At 45.5% G+C, this 17,888-nt stretch overlaps 8 protein-coding genes across 9 annotated transcripts; 3 read left to right on the forward strand and 5 right to left on the reverse strand.

Moving 5' to 3' along the window:
* The first annotated feature begins 162 nt into the window (after window positions 1–162).
* On the forward strand, window positions 163–1,584 carry LOC4817357 (mediator of RNA polymerase II transcription subunit 15). 2 transcript variants are annotated; one of them, XM_001356799.4, is made up of 2 exons: window positions 163–365; window positions 421–1,584. In XM_001356799.4, the coding sequence occupies exons 1-2, from the start codon at window positions 289–291 to the stop codon at window positions 1,481–1,483; spliced, it is 1,140 nt and encodes a 379-aa protein (XP_001356835.3). In that variant the 5' UTR covers window positions 163–288; the 3' UTR covers window positions 1,484–1,584. The 2 variants fall into 2 exon arrangements, with proteins under 2 accessions (XP_001356835.3, XP_033235714.1); XM_033379823.1 differs by having other exon boundaries at window positions 214–365; window positions 411–1,584.
* Ada1-2 (transcriptional Adaptor 1-2) lies at window positions 1,496–2,697 on the reverse strand. Its single transcript, XM_001356800.4, has 2 exons — window positions 1,790–2,697; window positions 1,496–1,724 (listed from the first exon to the last, which is right to left on the reverse strand). The coding sequence occupies exons 1-2, from the start codon at window positions 2,578–2,580 to the stop codon at window positions 1,598–1,600; spliced, it is 918 nt and encodes a 305-aa protein (XP_001356836.1). The 5' UTR covers window positions 2,581–2,697; the 3' UTR covers window positions 1,496–1,597.
* A 125-nt stretch (window positions 2,698–2,822) lies between these two features.
* Window positions 2,823–4,928, reverse strand: escl (embryonic ectoderm development protein escl; the record flags this gene model as incomplete). Its single annotated transcript, XM_001356801.4, has 3 exons — window positions 2,823–4,116; window positions 4,185–4,377; window positions 4,438–4,928. Coding segments are annotated over 3 exons (1,584 nt in total), but the record flags the coding sequence as incomplete, so codon positions are not given.
* Window positions 4,881–5,794, reverse strand: dgt2 (dim gamma-tubulin 2). The gene is made up of 2 exons (XM_001356802.4): window positions 5,485–5,794; window positions 4,881–5,427 (listed from the first exon to the last, which is right to left on the reverse strand). The coding sequence occupies exons 1-2, from the start codon at window positions 5,690–5,692 to the stop codon at window positions 4,940–4,942; spliced, it is 696 nt and encodes a 231-aa protein (XP_001356838.2). The 5' UTR covers window positions 5,693–5,794; the 3' UTR covers window positions 4,881–4,939.
* A 739-nt stretch (window positions 5,795–6,533) lies between these two features.
* On the forward strand, window positions 6,534–7,569 carry zuc (Mitochondrial cardiolipin hydrolase zuc). The gene has a single exon (XM_001356803.4). The coding sequence runs from the start codon at window positions 6,682–6,684 to the stop codon at window positions 7,402–7,404; it is 723 nt and encodes a 240-aa protein (XP_001356839.3). The 5' UTR covers window positions 6,534–6,681; the 3' UTR covers window positions 7,405–7,569.
* LOC6903069 (uncharacterized) lies at window positions 7,428–7,958 on the reverse strand. The gene is made up of 2 exons (XM_002132752.3): window positions 7,865–7,958; window positions 7,428–7,803 (listed from the first exon to the last, which is right to left on the reverse strand). The coding sequence occupies exons 1-2, from the start codon at window positions 7,877–7,879 to the stop codon at window positions 7,567–7,569; spliced, it is 252 nt and encodes an 83-aa protein (XP_002132788.1). The 5' UTR covers window positions 7,880–7,958; the 3' UTR covers window positions 7,428–7,566.
* A 21-nt stretch (window positions 7,959–7,979) lies between these two features.
* On the forward strand, window positions 7,980–11,614 carry LOC4817013 (U4/U6.U5 tri-snRNP-associated protein 1). Its single transcript, XM_001356804.4, has 5 exons — window positions 7,980–8,299; window positions 8,617–9,512; window positions 9,579–10,126; window positions 10,195–11,188; window positions 11,253–11,614. The coding sequence occupies exons 1-5, from the start codon at window positions 8,086–8,088 to the stop codon at window positions 11,406–11,408; spliced, it is 2,808 nt and encodes a 935-aa protein (XP_001356840.3). The 5' UTR covers window positions 7,980–8,085; the 3' UTR covers window positions 11,409–11,614.
* Window positions 11,555–14,834, reverse strand: LOC4817014 (protein-glucosylgalactosylhydroxylysine glucosidase). Its single transcript, XM_001356805.4, has 6 exons — window positions 14,691–14,834; window positions 13,601–13,977; window positions 12,854–13,541; window positions 12,264–12,782; window positions 11,707–12,203; window positions 11,555–11,647 (listed from the first exon to the last, which is right to left on the reverse strand). The coding sequence occupies exons 1-6, from the start codon at window positions 14,792–14,794 to the stop codon at window positions 11,598–11,600; spliced, it is 2,235 nt and encodes a 744-aa protein (XP_001356841.3). The 5' UTR covers window positions 14,795–14,834; the 3' UTR covers window positions 11,555–11,597.
* Window positions 14,835–17,888: the final 3,054 nt, after the last annotated feature.

A 17,888-nucleotide genomic window follows, 5' to 3' on the forward strand; every position in this document is an offset into this window, starting at 1 on the left:
ACCACACAAAAATAGTAAACTGACGAATTCAATTTCCATCATACATTTATCCTCGTTTTTGAGGCAACAGGCAGGTGAAACCCACCCCATTAATAAATATACCCGATTGCTTACAGTATATTGTTGATGAAAGGTGAGGTACGTAGGTGCCTTGATTTGTTGCTGTGCCGTTTTTTCGATATCAAACGCTAACATGTGAATGGAAGTTTTCTGCCCATCCCTATTGCGTATTTTTTTGTTTATAAATTTTTCGAGAATAAATTAATTAAAAAAGTTCACAGCATAAGCATGGTAGTTTGTCGGTTCTTCCAGCAGGGCTCCTGCCGCTTTGGGACCAAGTGCAGCAACGAACATTTTGACATCAAGTAAGGAAACAGACACAATATATGTATAAATAAATAACATGTTAGATTATATTAGAGTGGTGCTGAAGAATGACATGGAAGCCAGCATTAATGGGAAGATGTGGCCTTTCTCTGTTTACGGCCCATTCAAGGATAAGGCGAACATTCCCAACTTCATCGAGGACCAGTCGTTCGAGGAGGTCCGCCTGCTCTGCTACGAGGCGAAGCGTCTGAACAGCTTCGATCAGTTTCATCAACAGTTCAACCGGGAGGTCATGGAGGCCACCAACAAGATGAAGACCATGATCCAGGTGACCCCACAGATGGTCGATGTAATGATCAAGATCTACGACGCTCCAGAAGGTGCCTCCGCCGTGTCCAGTGCTCCCAACCAAAATCCATTTGCCGCTACGGCTTCCAATACCGCTGGATCCATCTTCAGCAAGCCGACTCTTGGCAATCAAGTCAATAACACACAAAGCCTTTTTGGGAGCTCCATGGCTTCGGCGAACTCTGGAAACAGCATATTCGGCGGCGGGAGCGTGGCCGGAGCAACAAGTGTTTTTGGACAACCGCAACAACAACAGCAACAGCAGGGAGCCGGACCGCAGACCTTTCAGGGAGGCAATATATTCGCTCAGGCGCAGGCCCAGCCCCCGAACCAAATGCCTTTTGGTGGTTTTCAACAGCAGCAGCCAGGAGGTGTCTTTGGTCAAGCTGCAGTCAATCCCAGTGGTGGGATCTTTGGCCAGGTGGCTCAACAGCCACAGCAGCCGCCGAGTGGATTGTTTGCCCAAGCGGCCCAGACAGTAGGCTTCCCTCAACAGCATCAGCAGCAGCAGCAGCAGGCGCAACAGATGATGCAGCAAGTGAATACCCAACAGCAGCAGCAACTTCTTCAACAGCAACAACAACAAATGATGCAGCAGCAGCAACAACATCAATTGATGCAGCAGCAGCAGCATCAACAACAACAACAACAACAACAACAGCAGCAGCAGCAGCAATCACAGCCAGGGGGAAGTTCTGTGTACAGCCTCTTGGAATCCTTGACTCCAGCTGAAATTGAAGCCTTCAAGGCGGATCAGTTTCTGCCAGGCCACGTGCCCTTCAATCCACCGCCACGCGAATTTTGTTAAAAGTCTTCTTCGTAATAGTATAAGCTGTGTATATACCCTGCATGAGCACCCTTTGTGCTACACCTACATGAATAGAACTGATTTTAAATAGGTTTCTATAATACTTTGGTTAAGTTAATGCATCATCATGTTGAGGCGCTCCATGTTGATCGAGTACACCGAGTGGGAGCCAATCAAGTTGCGATCCCGAAAGGCTAGCTGGCAATCCTTGAGGGTGATGAGAGTCCGTTCGCTGGGCATGCTGCAAATGGTCAATGAGAAAAAGTTAAGTAGAGCCAACAGTGGAAAGGGGAGAACTCATCTTACACTTCTTCGCAAGCAGAGAGAAAGATAACATCATCGTTTTGCCTTCTCATAAAGTTTGCCGTATTTAGCTCCTTGTCAAACTCTAGTAGACTGTCGTCCACCTTCTGGCGGGTCACAGTGTTCCTTAGGGCGGGATCTCGAATTGGGGCGCCCACATCGTAGTAAAAGTTGCCTTCACCGCTGGTTTTGTAGTGCTTACGCTTCTTGATGATGGTTCCCAGCAGATCCTTGAGCAGCACTTGCACAGCCATGGCCACATACTCGGCCACGTTGTCGTCCACAGAAACGAGACCAATCTCCCAGGCACCGATCAGGAAACGGCCCATTATGAAGCCAGCATCGGGCAGGAAAAGTTCCTGGGCGCAGTATCGTTGGGTTGGCGGGTGTTGCTGCATCGGCTGGTCGCCACTTACCGTGGGCGGTGGTCGAATCACTTGCATATTGTCCTCGGCTACAAAATCCAGCACCTCCAAGATTTCGAAATTCAAACGCTCCGCAAACGTTCGCGTGCTTCGCTTTCGCCGCTTACTCCTGTTGCTGTTGCTGGCCTGTAAAGGTGGCGTCGTCTCCACGGGGGCAAAGGCATCAATCTTGTTGAGCAGCGCCAGCAGAAACTGGTTGTGGAGATGCAACTTGTCCGGAGACATGATCTTACGGCACTCACAGTCAAATTCCTCTTTGCTCCAGCGATTGCGAAACCAATTCTTCATGTTTGATCTGTAGCGCTCCCAGTTGTCGCCCAAAGCCACAACCAGAGCCTCCTTGGTGGCTATCACTCTGTCAGTCAGCATTTTACAACCAATTGAAATAAATGCAAAAATCGGACGATTTTGCAATCAACAATCTTTAAATTGTTTTTATTTTTTAAAAACCTTTTAAACAAACAAACAAGTCTATTATTTATGAAATTTCTCCTTTTTGGTTTTTTTTTTTGTGCCGCGTTCGTAAATACACCGATGGAAAACCGAACTTAACCCACTTGGCCCCCTATATTTAAACAGTTGAACAACTTGAATTAAACAGCAGAAAATAATGCTGTTTCTAAATTCTTCTTTTAGATTCATTTTAGCTCTTTACTTATAAAAAAATTCACGATATCTGTCACCTGAGCTGCGTTAAAATTCTTCAAGTTTAATAAGATTTGTGTGTGTAAAAAAATAACCTCTGGTCGACAATGGTCTAACCGTTTTCTGGCGGGATGCAGTATCAGATTCGTCCTTTACAGTTTAAAACGGTCCTTCCGTTTTTTGCAGATTGATCTCTACGTTTTTGGCTTCCTTTTTCCACTGTTCTTGTTCCTAATAAGTCTCGCATTTGATTTGTGAGCGTTTGGTTCGCTGGGTTCTTACAATATATGTAATACATATGTGTATATATTTTTAAATAAAATAAGTTATGTATAGATAAATAAATAAATGCTACAAGAACTAATTTCCCCGATCCCAGCGCCAGACAGTGCTGTCGTCACAGACACAAATCAAAATGGATCCGTCCTTGGAGAAGGATGTCTGTCGAATGGTCGAGTTGCTCTTCGGATGCACCAGCTGGCTGCACTTGGTCAAGTTCGGATCGTTGCAGTCGAGCTCCCAAACGAACGTGGTACCAAGCTGGTTGCCCAGGGCCAGAACCTTCTGCCACGAGTTGAAGGCGAAGCGCACGAACCAAATCTCGCACATTTTGTAGTCAAAGTGATGGAGGACTGTGGTGGCGGACTCCTGCGGTTTGATTTCGTCCCAGGGGACCGACAGCTTGCCGGGTTTCCAGCAGACAATAGAGTTCTCACAGGACTTGGAGAACACAAAGTCGCCGAACCACTGGACGCAGTCCACATAATTTCGATGGATGTCGCGCGTGGAAAAGTCAGGAAAGTGCTCCTTGATAGTCGGAAATGGAGCTGTCGTCTTGCCGGGAATGAAATCTGAGCTCAGCTCGATAGCTTCCTTGATGTCGGGCTTGTCCAGGCGCCACAGCTTCAGCGAGTGGTCCATGCCGCTGGACATGATCCGATCCCCGCGCAGATCAAAATCAATCGAAAGCACCTCGTCGCGGTGTCCCTCAACGCCGCCAAACACTGCCACACAAACGTCCGACTGAATGTTCCACAGACGAAGCGAGTGATCCTTGCTGCCGGACAGCAGAAGCTGCGGCCGAATCGGATGGAACTTCAGCTCATTGATGGCATGGCCATGCCCTATGTAGTTCTTGCTGCATTGATGCTTTATGGGATTGAAGATGCGTATGACTCCGCGATAGCCAGCAGCGGCTAGCACTGGGTCGCCAGAGATGGTGTCATACGACCAGGCGCACGTATAGAAGCTTTCATCGGTCTGAAAGGGGAAGGGTAATGCGTTCGAATCTTTACGTTCAAGAGATTTATTTATGTAAATTTACCCACATCGGGATCAGCATAGACCTGCAAGAGGCGCAGGCCACCGTTGGTGTCTTCCTCCTCGTTCCTCTTGACGCACTCGTAGATCGACACCCGATCCTTGCCCACGGTGGCAAAGACCTGCGGCTGGCCCCTTTCTAGGAATGGATTGAACTGGACACCAAAGATCTGGTGATTGTGGTCCTCCCTCACGTGGGAGCTGCAAAAGGCAGGTAGTCACACCACGCACGAAGCGTCACACCTGGCGAGAGCCGCTCACCTGTACTTGTACAGCGGTGGAACCATTTTTGGTGCCTTGACGCGACGGCACAGACGGTTCAGCTTGCGCGTATTCGGAGACTTGCTCCTGGTGGTCGTTGTCGTATTGCTAAACAGGCTGGCGGAGTCGTCCCGGTCAAGAGAGGTGGCATCGTTTTCCTCCTCTGCGCCCAATCCGTTCCCGCCGTCGCCATTCGTTGAGGGAGTGGGCGCAGCGTCTGGCAGTGTCTCAGTGGCCAAAGCTTCCTCATCTGCCGGCTGTTCTTCCGCTTGGGGATCCGATGCAGTAGGACTGGTCATGGTCAATTGAATCCACCAGCACCGCCAAGGAGTCCAAAGCGTTTTTAAGGTTTTTTTCTTATTATAAATTGTTTGGTTGCCGCGTTGCCAACTATTGGGCTGTGCAACAGCGTTGCCACCTGCCACCGATGGGGAACAGCCCTGTCTTGGACAATTCGCAATGTATTTAAAACTAATTTTTTTATAATGCTCTTAATGTAGTTTCACCGTCTTTCGGTGCTGGTGAGGGTGTTCTTGGCACTAAGAAGCTCATCCAGATGTGCTTCTACCTCCTTGATAGCCTTTACACTGTGCTCCGTGCGCGACGCAATTTCGTGGATGAACCAGCTGCACAGCAGTTCCGCCTTGGTCTGCGTCACATTCGCCGACGACTGCTTTAGTTGGAGCTCGTTCACCAGGTGGGTGCCCATCTTCAGGTCGGCTGCATCATTGAGCAGCGCGCATTTGCGGCTGAGCAGCTGACCCCTTTTCTCCATGCTGGTGCGATGCTCTACCTCCAGCCTGATGATCTCCTTTTGTCCTGGGTCTAGTTCCAAGTCGCTGCTGAATACTTCAGGGAATTCCTCACGTATCTGATCCCCCAGCTCGGTAATGGGCAGGAGCTTGGCCTGCAGCTGGGCCGTCAGATTGGTGCGCACGGCCTTGCGGTCCGTGTAGGAGAGGGCCGGGATTATTTTGTAGTCCTGTAGGTCTGGAAAAAAACATAAATATGACCAAGAGAATAAGATATCACTGTAGCAGATCTTACCAAGTACGTGATCGCTATCGTCTAGTCGGACAAATTCCCCAATGGACACCAATTTGAGAGCTCGCTTAATTTCGGGGCTCTGATTTGCAGGCTCCAAGCGGCGCAATACATCCAGCAAAAGTTTCAACTGCAGGACCTTCTTCAGTTCACTTTCTCGTGCTTCCAGCAACTCCTTGGTGTCAGTGGGCAAAATTGTTGAAGACTTCATTTTTCGATTTGATCATAAATAAAAAAGAGGGAAAATGGAATTATTTGAATTTGTTTTTGGTTCATGAACCACAAACAGTTCGCCTTAACACCCTTAACCCACCATTAAAAATCTCTAAAAACTAATGAACAACTTGAGCTTGAGCGGAGAGGGGACATCAAATACCTGATCGTTTGCATCCAAAATCTCAATGTTTTCCATGACGATTATATGAAATAAAACCGAAATTTGTTTACACATATTCTCTTACAGGTTCCCTTTTGGTAATTACGTAAATATGTAGTTCATTTGTAGCAAATGTGTAGTTTAGGTGTAGTGGAAATGTAAAAACCTTATTTGTAACCTGAAAATTTAGGTCAAAATTGAACCGACTGTATATTTACAGTATATCGGTATATAATGGTAAATTTAGCCACTTTCATCAATCTATTAAATTTCATTTTCAACGTTGTATAAAAATCAAATAAAAGCAAATATTTAAATTATGCCAATCAAGTAGAAAATTGATTCATCAATCGTATAAAATTATGTGGGCATGGCTAAATATTCTATATAGCTGGGAATATTCGACGGAAGATAATAAACAAGTATTTATTGGTGAATAACCGGTTGACAACAATTATTCCCGGCAACATTAATTTTCATACCCTAGGGAAAAGGATATTATAGAATTGAGAAAATGTTTGTTATCCCAGGCTCCGTAGGTATCAGGATCGAGATAAATATAGACAAAATACTTATAATGTACTTAAATATGTCTGAAGAATATCAATTTGAAAAAGGTCTTTATAAATTACGATTCATCTTCATATCAAAATATTGAAATAGGGTGTAAAAATGCCTATACACGCATCTTATCGTATAAAAATATAACAATATGAACGATATCCTCTTTCGTTTTTTTTGTGTGACCCTTTTCGCTAAATAGTTTTCTGGTGTGATCTGTTTTGCTAAAACCTTTTTTGCTCAACGATCAGAAGTATTGAATAATGAACATTGTTGCGATTTTTGAGAATCATCCGATTGTGGCCACCGTCACAGTTTTTGCAAGCACCGGCTTAGCCGCGGAGCTAATAGTGAAAGCAATAAAATATGTACGCAGCAAGACGCGACGCCGTCGGGTCCACGAGGTTCTCTTTTTCAACGAACTGGGAGAAATTTGTAACAAGGAGCATCAGAGCCACGGTACGCAATCAGCCCCCAAAACTTTTGAATGCAAAAACAAGCACTGCAGCTTGAGACAATTGGAGAAGATTTCTATGCTGATCGATGAGGCTCAATACTCTATTGATATATGCATATACACATTCACTTGTACGGATTTATTCTTGGCCATAAACCGCGCGCTGGATCGAGGAGTGTCCATTCGCATGATCAGCGATCACGAAATGGCCTATTCCAGTAAATCGAAGGTACTGAAACTGGCTAACCTCGGTGTGCCCCTGCGCGGACCTTTCACAACCAAATCCATGATGCACCACAAATTCTGCGTGATCGACGGCGTGGCCCGGGTGCAAGAGATTATGGGACTCAAGAAGTGCAAATGGCCACGGCCCTACGAAAGCGTCCTGATAAGCGGCTCTGTCAACTGGACATATAATGGATTCGTTGGAAATTTCGAGAACTGCACGATTACCTCAGACGAGATTTTGGCTTGTCAATTCCAGGAGGAGTTCAACCGCATGTGGAAAGCTTTTTTGGTGAAGGAGTAGGAGTTCCTAAAAAAGAGCGTCTATAATATCTAGTACTTTTATTAAAAAGTAAAGACAATTATCAAATGTTCCTTATATTGTGTACAACTCTCCTCCTAGATTAAGTTTCTTTAACCATTACAACAGGCATTAAAGCCCTCACGACTACGAAGAATTTATAGACTATTTAGCTTGTTGTTTTAATTTGTCGACGCGTCGCGTAAAGTTATCCTTGAGGCCATTGAGACGCTCTATTTCGGCGCGCAGCTCCAGGTACTCCAAATAGGAAACAGAGGATTTGAAAAGGATTTCGTGTTTCAGGGTGAGAACGCGTGCGACCTCTTTTTTCTTTTTTTGGAGTGCCGTGAGCTTTAGTGTGAGTGTCGAGTCTTTCTTCGCGTTCTTTGATTTCTTCGATTTCTGCGGAGAGAGGTAATGCAATTATGAGTACGCATTACTTCATAATAGATTTTAAACATACTTTACTGATCTCCATTGTTGTCCTCGTGCTGCTTTTGTTATGAATGCGTTGTGAATGGCGAACGAGTGAAGAAGAAGCTATGATACTCTTTTTTAAAAGTATTTTTCAGTATTTCAATATCGCGTGCCGGGTTTTTTTCAACAAGCAATTTGTGGTCACTCTACTCTGATATATATAGCTTTTTTTTGTGAAATTCGTGAAAAAAAATCAGAAAAGAAAAAATGGGCTCGTCGTCGTCTGGCAAAAAGCACAAGAAGGATAAAAAGGCCAGGCATCGCTCGCGATCTGAGGAACGCCAGGAACGGGGCACTGAAGACGAGGATATGACACATCACAAACACAAGAAGCAGAAGGAGCACCGTCACAAGCACCACAAGCACAAAGAGCGGGAGCGTACCAGCGAGGTTATCTCCTTGGAGGAGTCCGATTCGGATAGTAAGTGTGGCCGGATGGGATGCTGGTGCAGACCAAGCTCAAGGGCGATTGCCGTGGCCGACAGACCCAACTGGAAAAGCGATTCTTTGATTGTGTTGGACTGCCTGGGGACCGGCAATTGCCTTGGTGCTGCACTATCCTAGTTCTGGACGTACTAAATTTTGGTGTTCTTCACTCCGTTTCTTGTTTTTGCAGGTTCTCCGATGCTGCTGCCGCAGATTGTGAGTGGGAGAGAAGAAAGCCAAAAAATTTGATATAAGAAGAGCGATTCGTCAGCATCGTGATAGCCCGTTCTAACCTGTACCTCTTCTTTGCAGGTTCGGATTGTGTGGAGGTGCCACTGGAGCAGAGCAAAGTAAGGGAGACATCCGCCAGGGAAAGAGTGCGCGAGCCAGAGCCGCCTGTCAGAGAAAGAGCATCTGCTCGAGATAGAGATGCTGGACGCGAGAGAGACCAGCAACGGGAAAGGGAGCGTGAAAGAGACCGTGACCGGGAGCGTGAAAGGGAACGCGACAGAAATCGCGAAAAGGAGCGCCCCAAGGACCGTGAAAGGGAGCGTGATCGGGACCGTGAGCGCGAACGGCATGGTGAGCTGTCGGCTCCACCTCCGCCACAAATATCCAGACACGCGGACTATGAGGGGCGCCGAGAGCGAGAAATCGAACGCGAGCGAGAGGCTCGCAAGCGTGCTGGCAGGGAGAGGGATAGAGGGAACCGAGAACGGTCCCGATCTCAGTCGCCGTCCAAGTCAGGACGCAAGCCCTCTGGACCAGCAAACCGAGAACGCGAGGCATTCGGACGCTCCCATTCGCCCATACCCGAAAATGGAGCTGGCGATGTTCTCTCAGTTCAGGAAACCAACAAACTTCGTGCCAAGCTAGGTCTGAAGCCCCTCGAGGTGGAGAGTGGGCCCAGCAAGGTGACTCCTGCCTCGACAAGCGAGAATAAAAAGTCGAGTGGGGACAGCGATCTCTCCTCGTACAAGGACGAGTGGGGAGAGTTCCTTCACAAGCCGGCCGACAACCTAAAGGAGAAAAAAGAGGCGGAGAAGCTGCGTGAGAAGCTTAAGCAGCGCAAGGAGAAACGTTTCTTGGAAGAGAGATTGGCACGCATCAGAACGTTGGGGGAATCCGATGAGGAGACGGATAATGTCACCAAGTGGGTGGACAAGAACAAGCGAGTAGTCAATGAACGCGAAGAGGCAAAAAAGAAGGTAAGCACCATTAAATCTACAATTAATTTTTTTAATTCGAATAAAAATCATTATATTTTCCCCAAGGCCAAAGAGTTGGAGGAGCTTGATGAGACCTTTGGCATCCCAGAGATGGTCGAGCAGGAGAAGCAAAAGGCCCGTCAGCGTGCCTATGGCGATAACAATTTGAAGGGGTTGCGTGTGGAGCACGATATGGATGACTTTGGGGAAGGTCGCACGGTTATCCTAACTCTCAAAGATCAAGACGTTCTCAATGAGGAAGAGGGCGACACGCTGGTCAATGTTAACATGCTCGACGATGAGCGCTACAAGAAGAACGTTGTCAACAAAAAACAGAATCCCCTCAGCTATGGCTACAATGTCTATGAAGAGCAATACGACGAGTTGGGCAACCCCATTGAGCGTTCCGTGCTGGAGAAATATGACGAGGACATCGAAGGACAGCCCAAGAAGCGCAAGAACTTTGTGATTGGCGAAAATTCCGAGGAGGATCGTGAGAACAGACGCAGACTTCTGGAAATCAAAACAAAGCTGGCTGGAAAACGTCTGGAAACATTGGAGGATACCAATTTGAAGTTGGCATCGGATACATTCAGTGTGGAGGAGTTGGCCAAGTAAGTTTTGCACTTTTTTTTAATAATTATATACCTTCTTCATTCCAAAATAATCTCATTCCCTTTAGATTCAAGAAGCCAAAGAAAAAGGTAAAGAAGCTTCGGCAGAAACTGAAAGCCGAAGACCTCGAGCCTTTGGCTGAGGCCGGAACATCAGGCGTGTCGAATTTCGGTAGCCGTCAGGGACGTCATCGCGATCCAGAAGATGTTGATATGGAGGAGACCAAGCCAGAGGTTAAATATGAGGCCGATGAGGATGATGATCTCGAGCGTGTTCTATCCAAGGCCCGCAAGCTGAAGCAGAAGGAGAACATCATCAAGAAATCCTTGCCCATTGAGTTTGAGTCCATTCAGAGGGATATCAAACCCGAGATCATCGATGAGGCCAGTTCGGGTGTGGTGCTCAGTAGTGTGGATGGCCACATCGTGCTCAATGCCACGGCTGAGTTCTGCCGCACCTTGGGAGACATTCCCACGTATGGCATGGCCGGAAATCGTAACGAGGATTCCAATGATATGATGGACTTTGACAAGATCGAGCAGCTGGACGATAATATGGATACGCACAATGATGAGCCAGCGCTGAGCCATGGTACATGGAATTCGGTGAATCCCGATGAGGTTATGCAGCCAGCTGATTTGGACAATCTTGGCGATGATCTGGAGGACCGTGCCATTCTGGATGAGGAGCCTGATGTGGGCGCTGGTGTGGCGAATGCCCTGCGCTTGGCCCTGTCCAAGGGTTACCTTGAAAGGGAGGAAAAGAACAGGCCCAGCAACACCAAAATGGCACATCTGCAGGCCAAGAACTATTCTATTGAGGACAAAGCAGCTGGCGAAGACGAAAAGGTTGGCCGTCGTGATCGCTTCCACTGCGGACCCATTATGGACTTTAAGGATAAAGAGACCTTTAAACCCAACGTCAAGTTGGACTACATTGATGACAATGGCCGCATATTGAACCTCAAAGAGGCATTCCGCTATCTGTCACACAAGTTCCATGGCAAGGGGCCCGGCAAGAACAAGATCGAGAAACGTTTGAAGAAAATGGAGCAAGATGGGGTAAGTCAACCATTTAATATATATCTCTCTTCATAATATATGTCTGAAATCATTTTTCCTATAGCTAATGAAGACAATGAGTTCGACGGACACCCCACTGGGCACTCTAACCATGTTGCAGCATAAGCAAAAAGAAACCAAGACCGCCTATGTGGTTCTCAGTGGCAACAGCAAGAATGCGGGTGGCGTAAGTGGCTCATCGATAGCCAAGTTTAAGTAGGGGGCCAACACACAGACACACATGGGATGTTTTAACCACCAAATCCAAGATAGCCATAACCAAATGCAATAGATCCTTCCCAAAAACGTCATACTAAATATTTTAATTTAGAATTCCCACGAATATGCAACCACAGCACCCAAATATGTAGTTCTCTTCATATTTATTCACATAATAAAATATATTCATTTATTCCAAATAACTGATATACACAGGCTCATCACCTTTCACGAGAGTCACTGCAAAGGATTCCATAATTTTAAGGGAGTTACACTTTTGAATTGTATGATAGACTCACCATTGAACGATCTTCCCAACAAAGTTCTCTTCTTGCCCTGAACCATCTCGAAGGTGCCTTGAGCCCCCGATCTGACGCCGCAGTCCATATTGGAGAATCTAGGCCCGAAGACCCAGCGACATGTGTTACGTGCATAGCGCAAATAGTTTACATGCACCTCATCCACATTCAGCGGCGACATGCCCACACGAAGAATCATCGTGGTCTTGTTGTTATCTCGGACAAAGTTGACGCCACCATAGCCGTAAATCATGGCTTGAAGGAAGCCACCGATGCCAGTTAGGAAGTTCGCGGAACCCTCAAAGCCCAACGGTGTCTCGCTCCACACCTTGAACTCGGGACGGACGTAGTCCTTGTAGCCCCGTTCGAAATACTCGTGGCCAAGCCATTCCTGACTGCTGGTCAGATAGTTGGTGGCGAACATGGACCAGGTCATGGCCGGTCCCGATTCTCTGGTCACATTGGAATAAATCCTCAAGTCGTTCAGGTGAGTGGTTCTGTATCGGGTATCACAAGATTATCACTAGACCTCCTCTAGAACTAAGGATCAACTCTACCTTGTATCGTATTGCAGGGGATATCCCAGCAGAATGGTGTCCGCCTGCTTGATGGTGGTGTTGACGACATAGCCCACATGCTGGGGATGATAGTCTAGCGCAGTGTCGTGTAGAATCAACAAGCGATCGCTGACACGGCGCCACTTCTCAAATAGTTCAGTACTGTCATTTCCGCACATCTCGCCTGCCCATTCGGCAAACTCCAGGGCAATTTTGGACACCGCATTCGTATAGACATTGTCATCGACATCCGGATGATCCTCGTCGGGTCCCATCACATTCAGCAGGTGGCACACTGGACGGAATTCCTCACAGGCAGCTCGGCTCACCAGAAACTCGGCCACTTCGGCGGCAATCGGCCAGGCCTTATCGCAGACCCAAGCGTAGTCCCCCGAGTGGGCAAAAAACTTTTGTAGGGCAAATGAGATGTCGGGCGAGATGTGGATCTCCTGCTGGGCTACCTCGGGGCAGCAGGGATTCGTCACCTCAGTGCCCGTATATGCGCTCTCCCAGGGAAACCTAAAGGAAGTGTGATGATTCCGATCTGTTCTACATCTGTTAACGGAGAACCAAAATCTTTGAGTTCTCACCTGGCTCCCTTGTAGCCTTTTGAACGTGCATTGTACTTGGCTGCCTCGAGTTTCCTGCTGCGATAGTCCAGCACCTGCTTGCCATACTCAAAGCCAAAATGAGTGACCACCGGCAGCATCCAGATCTCCGTGTCCCAGAAGTTGTGACCCTGATAGTCCGCCTCGAGGTTGCCACGTCCCAGGCCAGTGGGGCTGAGGCCGTAGAAGGGCTCGTTGACCTGGTTGGTGCTTAGGGAAGGTAGCGAACTGGCCAAGTAGAAGATACCAGCATTGATGATCTGCGAGAGTTCCAGAACATTGCCCACCAGTTCGATGGAGAAGTCTCTGTCCCAGAAGTTGTGCCAGGCGTCTGTGTGTCTTTGCAGCATGCTGTTGGCATTCAATTGTAGAACATCCTGCAGCTCTTTGAGGGCAACACTCTGTTCCCGATCTATGCAGATGATGACGCGATGACGCACTTCCGCCTGCCAAGTGGGCCACTCCAATTGCAGAGGCTCCTCCAGAGATTGGCTAAAAATTATGTAGATCTCTTGCGGTTGTTGTTGGAACCGCTCGAATTCGATGATATCCGTGCGACCTCGAATGGTACGATAATCTCCGCTAGCACTGCTTCCATTGGAAACAACCACAAACTCAAAGGCATCGCTGGCATTACCAGGGTGTTGGCTAAGTCTCAGGAACTGAGGTGCTACAAAGAGAATCCCCTCATCAGGCAGTGTGTTACCTCCTTTCCTTGCTTTTACTTACAGTTCGCTCTGGTGCCATATGCGGTGCTTCTGCTGGCCACCACCTCATAGACCAAGGCCCTATTGAAGAACTTATGCGGATATGTTCTTTGCTCTATGGATAGTCCCAGGGAGTTGTAAGTTGTTTTAGAACGGAAGTAGCCATCACGCAGATCCATCTCATAGCTAGTACCATTCACGGCCACATCCGCGTCTGTGGCGCAACCGAAACGATCGCAAACTTCCGTCGTGATATTCAGCCAATTGGGTATGCGAGCGCGCTTGCTGTTGCCTGCGGGCCCATTGTATACTCCGTTCATAAAGATGGAATCCCCGAAGACCGTATAGCCCAGATGACCATTGCCCAGGGTGGGCATAAAGTTTAGGTCCGAGGGGAGACTGCAAAGTAAATGCGAGAAACAGAGAGAGAGAGAGAGATTTTGAATCGTATACTAAATAAGATTCTTAGTTTAGCTAGTAATCCGAATCTTAACATGTTTAAGTATTTATAATAAAGGTTTAAAAGTATAATCGTTTACTTGTACATATATTTATGCTTGTATATACATAGTACTAGAAAGTCTTTAACTGAAGGCGACGGCTCAAGGATCTGCATACTTGAAAATACACTAAAGATATTCCAGCTGTTGAGAATTCACATTATCGTATTTCAGATTAGAACGTTAGAGAATGGAGTTTTTCAATTATTTGCTCTTCAGTGCGAGTACTCGTATATTTGATTGATTAGATGAGCCATATTAAACCCCATTAAATCGCAAATATTTCTTAACGTATGAAGACTGAATATATATGTATATATATATCAACTTGAAACTGCGTAAAAAAAACTCATATTTGTTTTTCTATGTTATCTTATTATTATTTGATAATATGTTCTTTCCAAAAAGATGTAAAATAATTCCAAAGAACTTCAATATCAATTGAACACATTCGATACATCTTTGAAGTACTATATAAATTCCAAACACAGAAATATCTACCATTGATACAATTTGTTCCGAACACATACACATCACAATAAGTAAAAATACAACATGCAGCAATAGTTTTATGTATTTTCTTTATATTTTAAAACCACTTTTGTACCACACCTGTAGGTCTGAAGCAGGTAAGATTCCGGGGTCACAGCAGTGCAGACCCGGAGCACCGATAGGATCACGACAAACCAAAGAAAATGCAGCATTTTTTTTGCCATCCGCTTTGCAGCAATGGTCCGACTATACTGAGTGTGTCTCACGTTCCCTCGTCGATTGCAAGGGACTTGTGGCTGATAAGGGCGTTGATAATACATACACGTAGAGGAAAACTCGCTGATTTTGAAATATTTTCACTTTGATTTAAATATTTATGCCATTCATTTGGAACCGAGTATTGAAATATTAAAATTGAAGTGTTTTAGCTTTCTTCTTATTTAAATTAAATACATTTCCTACAAATTTAACTTTTTTCTCTAAGTGTAATCCTTAATCTGTAAAAGGGGATTTTCGGAGGTGTTTGAACTGAGTGGGTATAATCTTTGGAGCTGCATTCCCATCATATTGTGTCGGATCTCTGCATTATCAAGGGCTTGAGTGCTCTGTTATCGGTTTGCAAATCGGCAAAGGAATTAACTTTAATGGGGGATCGACTCTCTGGAGCCACCTTATCAATCAATTTTATTAGTTTGAATAACAGCTAACATATTTAAGACTCCTTGCTCGACAAGAAATGTCTGTCCTCAGGCTGGAACACATTGAAGAAGGAAATATTATAAATTACTTTCCCCAGTACTCGTCTTTCAAGTGTTCGAGTAATAGTCTTCCAAACTCATAACTAGTACGGTATCTATATCTATATACTTACTGAAAGCCTGTGTCATAATATCGGTAATCATAGGTATAATTTATGCATCTTATAAAATATATTTCTGCCCACCGTCTATCCACGTTTTCTTTATTTTGGATAGAATACTGATCGAATAGATCATCCAGTTTCTTCAATCTAGTAGATACAATTTAGGAACAACAAAATTTGGGGGGAGTCTCCAATCGAGCAGCAATTACACACGTCCTGTATTTTGTTATTGGATTCTGGGGATCGAACTTCGGTAGCAAAGACATTTTTGTTCAATTCTCGCAGCGATAGAGGCAATGGGTGCTATATACATATATTATATTATTATACCCCTGTACCCATAGAGATTTAGTAATATAAGTATCTACAAGGTAATGAAAACATAATTTGAATCACTAAGAGTCTCCCCACCGTTTCGTGTTTTATTTTCCTTAACCAAAAAACCAATGCAACACTTATATATTTCGTAATTATCATAGAAGTATATCATAGAAGTAGAATATATTCCCCATCTAGCATATATGACTATTTCCACATATATTGATTAATCAAACATTATTTTCCTGTCTTCGTCTTTGTAATAAATTCTTGTTCTTTCGACTATTGATGAACTCATTACGTACAGCTGCATTATTATCTCTGGCCATGACGGAGGATCTGGGGGGAAAGTGCTCATAAAATCGGGCAAAAACATTGAAGAGGAGGAATGCCTATGGGCATTGAGTGAGGTTTTCCACTGCCCCAGCCCAGCCCGGGAAGCCGATAATATTGTCCCATGTCCAAAGGCAATTGGCATTCTTCCCAAGCACATAAAACTAATAAAAGAAACCAAAAAGAACAGAGAGGAGTACGAGTACACGAGTACGAGTGTCTGCGTTTTTATTGCCCTGCACTGCACTGAGAGATCTGAATGGGCAGACAAGAAATCGACTTGGATCAGAGCAGAGATTAGGCCTGACCCAAAGAGATCTTGGCAGACGAGTGCTGCTGCTGAATGGAGACAATCATGAGAAATCTTCTAATGCCAAAAGGTAAGAGGAGAAGTCAGATGTAAAATAAAAATAAGAGTCATTAAAGATTGACTACTGTCAGGTGGCGGCGGCACAGACCAGATCTCTGTGGTTGGGTGGCCGTGGCCCTAGACTACATTCCTCTCCCTCTGTGTCTCTCTGTCCATCTGTCTTTCAGTTTTTATTATATTTTCATAATTCCTAGTTACAAGGTAATTATGGCCTTTGTTGCAGACTCTAATTACCTGAGAGTCAACGTTTGCCCATTCCCACATGGGATGGCTGCTCTAACTCTAGCCCTTGCTGAGCTTTACCTATGGATGGGTCTTACCTCCTACCCCCCACCATTATAGTACCATCCTCCACATTTCCGAAATATTCAACGCCATCTTAGGCTCTGACAACGAAGCGTAACCAGCAAGGAACCGAACAACCGAAGCGACTAACTATAACCGATATGCGTTCGTGACTAAAACCCCATCTGTAACGTGTGTTACCCCTATCCTCCCTATACTTGTATGTTTCCGTATCTTACCAGACTATGGGCTCCCTCTCTCTCTGCCCGATATGTTCATTCTTTAAGTTAAATTCAGCTCAGCATAGCACTAATTTTAATGACGTTACGCCGCGATAGGTTTTCTGCTCAAGATCCATAAAGAAATGCTCAGGTGTTCGCTCGATGGCTCCGGGGGACCGACCGGCAGCCCAATCCTCTCTGTACTTGCGGTCTGGTGTGGCTTGGCACGAGATCTCCATCTGTTTGGATCTCCTCTGTGATTTACCCTTTTCCATTGTGCCAGTATCATCATACCATCATCCCCCGCCCCCAAAACACACATACGATTGAGTACTCGTACTCCTATATATACTGTATATACGATTCAAGAAGTCAAAGTCGGGGAGGCTCTATCGCGATGTTGTCGCTTGCCGGAGCGTAACTGAAATATTAAAACAATTTTTTCCCCATTTTCAGTTGTTGTTTTGTTGTCGGCCATTTTGCCATTTTGGTTTGGTTTGGTTTGGCGTCAGATTTTTGTTTTCTTTCTTTTCGGTTTATGTACTCCACTCGTATTATTTGTACGGGTATACGAGTGTACGAGTGTGTGTATCTTTTTTGTTGTTGTTTTGCCAACCTGTTGGCCAAAAAGTCGCGTCGAGAAATTTACGCAACGAAGCGTTGCCAATGAGTTTCCGCTTTTGGAGGCATTGGGCTTAGTCGTGGGCTGTTGCCATCCAATGTCCGTATAGCCATGCAACATGTCGGCAACAACAAAAACGAAGAAGCTCTGTATATTTTAGGAGGATTTTTAGAAGCTGCGCGGGTGGACAGAGAAGTTCCTATAGTTGAGTAGAGGGTTATAAGAAACAGGGAATTGTCCAAGAACTTTGGGTACAAGAGATAATATTGGGTTTTTTTTGAAGTAAAATATACAATACATAATCTTA

This window comes from Drosophila pseudoobscura, chromosome 4 (genome assembly GCF_009870125.1).
Source record: "Drosophila pseudoobscura strain MV-25-SWS-2005 chromosome 4, UCI_Dpse_MV25, whole genome shotgun sequence".
Classification (NCBI taxonomy): Eukaryota; Metazoa; Arthropoda; class Insecta; order Diptera; family Drosophilidae; genus Drosophila; species Drosophila pseudoobscura.

Excerpts from the sequence above, each read along its gene's own strand:
- LOC4817357 (XM_001356799.4), top strand. The coding sequence starts at position 289 with ATGGTAGTTTGTCGGTTCTTCCAGCAGGGCTCCTGCCGCTTTGGGACC. Across the intron at positions 366-420 it reads AACGAACATTTTGACATCAA|AGTGGTGCTGAAGAATGACA; the intron begins GTAAGGAAACAG and ends AGATTATATTAG.
- Ada1-2 (XM_001356800.4), bottom strand. The coding sequence starts at position 2,580 with ATGCTGACTGACAGAGTGATAGCCACCAAGGAGGCTCTGGTTGTGGCT. Across the intron at positions 1,725-1,789 it reads CTCTCTGCTTGCGAAGAAGT|CATGCCCAGCGAACGGACTC; the intron begins GTAAGATGAGTT and ends GACCATTTGCAG.
- dgt2 (XM_001356802.4), bottom strand. The coding sequence starts at position 5,692 with ATGAAGTCTTCAACAATTTTGCCCACTGACACCAAGGAGTTGCTGGAA. Across the intron at positions 5,428-5,484 it reads CGATAGCGATCACGTACTTG|ACCTACAGGACTACAAAATA; the intron begins GTAAGATCTGCT and ends GTTTTTTTCCAG.
- zuc (XM_001356803.4), top strand. The coding sequence starts at position 6,682 with ATGAACATTGTTGCGATTTTTGAGAATCATCCGATTGTGGCCACCGTC.
- LOC4817013 (XM_001356804.4), top strand. The coding sequence starts at position 8,086 with ATGGGCTCGTCGTCGTCTGGCAAAAAGCACAAGAAGGATAAAAAGGCC. Across the intron at positions 10,127-10,194 it reads AGTGTGGAGGAGTTGGCCAA|ATTCAAGAAGCCAAAGAAAA; the intron begins GTAAGTTTTGCA and ends CATTCCCTTTAG. Across the intron at positions 11,189-11,252 it reads AGAAAATGGAGCAAGATGGG|CTAATGAAGACAATGAGTTC; the intron begins GTAAGTCAACCA and ends TTTTTCCTATAG.
- LOC4817014 (XM_001356805.4), bottom strand. The coding sequence starts at position 14,794 with ATGGCAAAAAAAATGCTGCATTTTCTTTGGTTTGTCGTGATCCTATCG. Across the intron at positions 13,978-14,690 it reads TACCTGCTTCAGACCTACAG|TCTCCCCTCGGACCTAAACT; the intron begins GTGTGGTACAAA and ends TTTACTTTGCAG. Across the intron at positions 11,648-11,706 it reads GTTGGGAAGATCGTTCAATG|TGACTCTCGTGAAAGGTGAT; the intron begins GTGAGTCTATCA and ends AATCCTTTGCAG.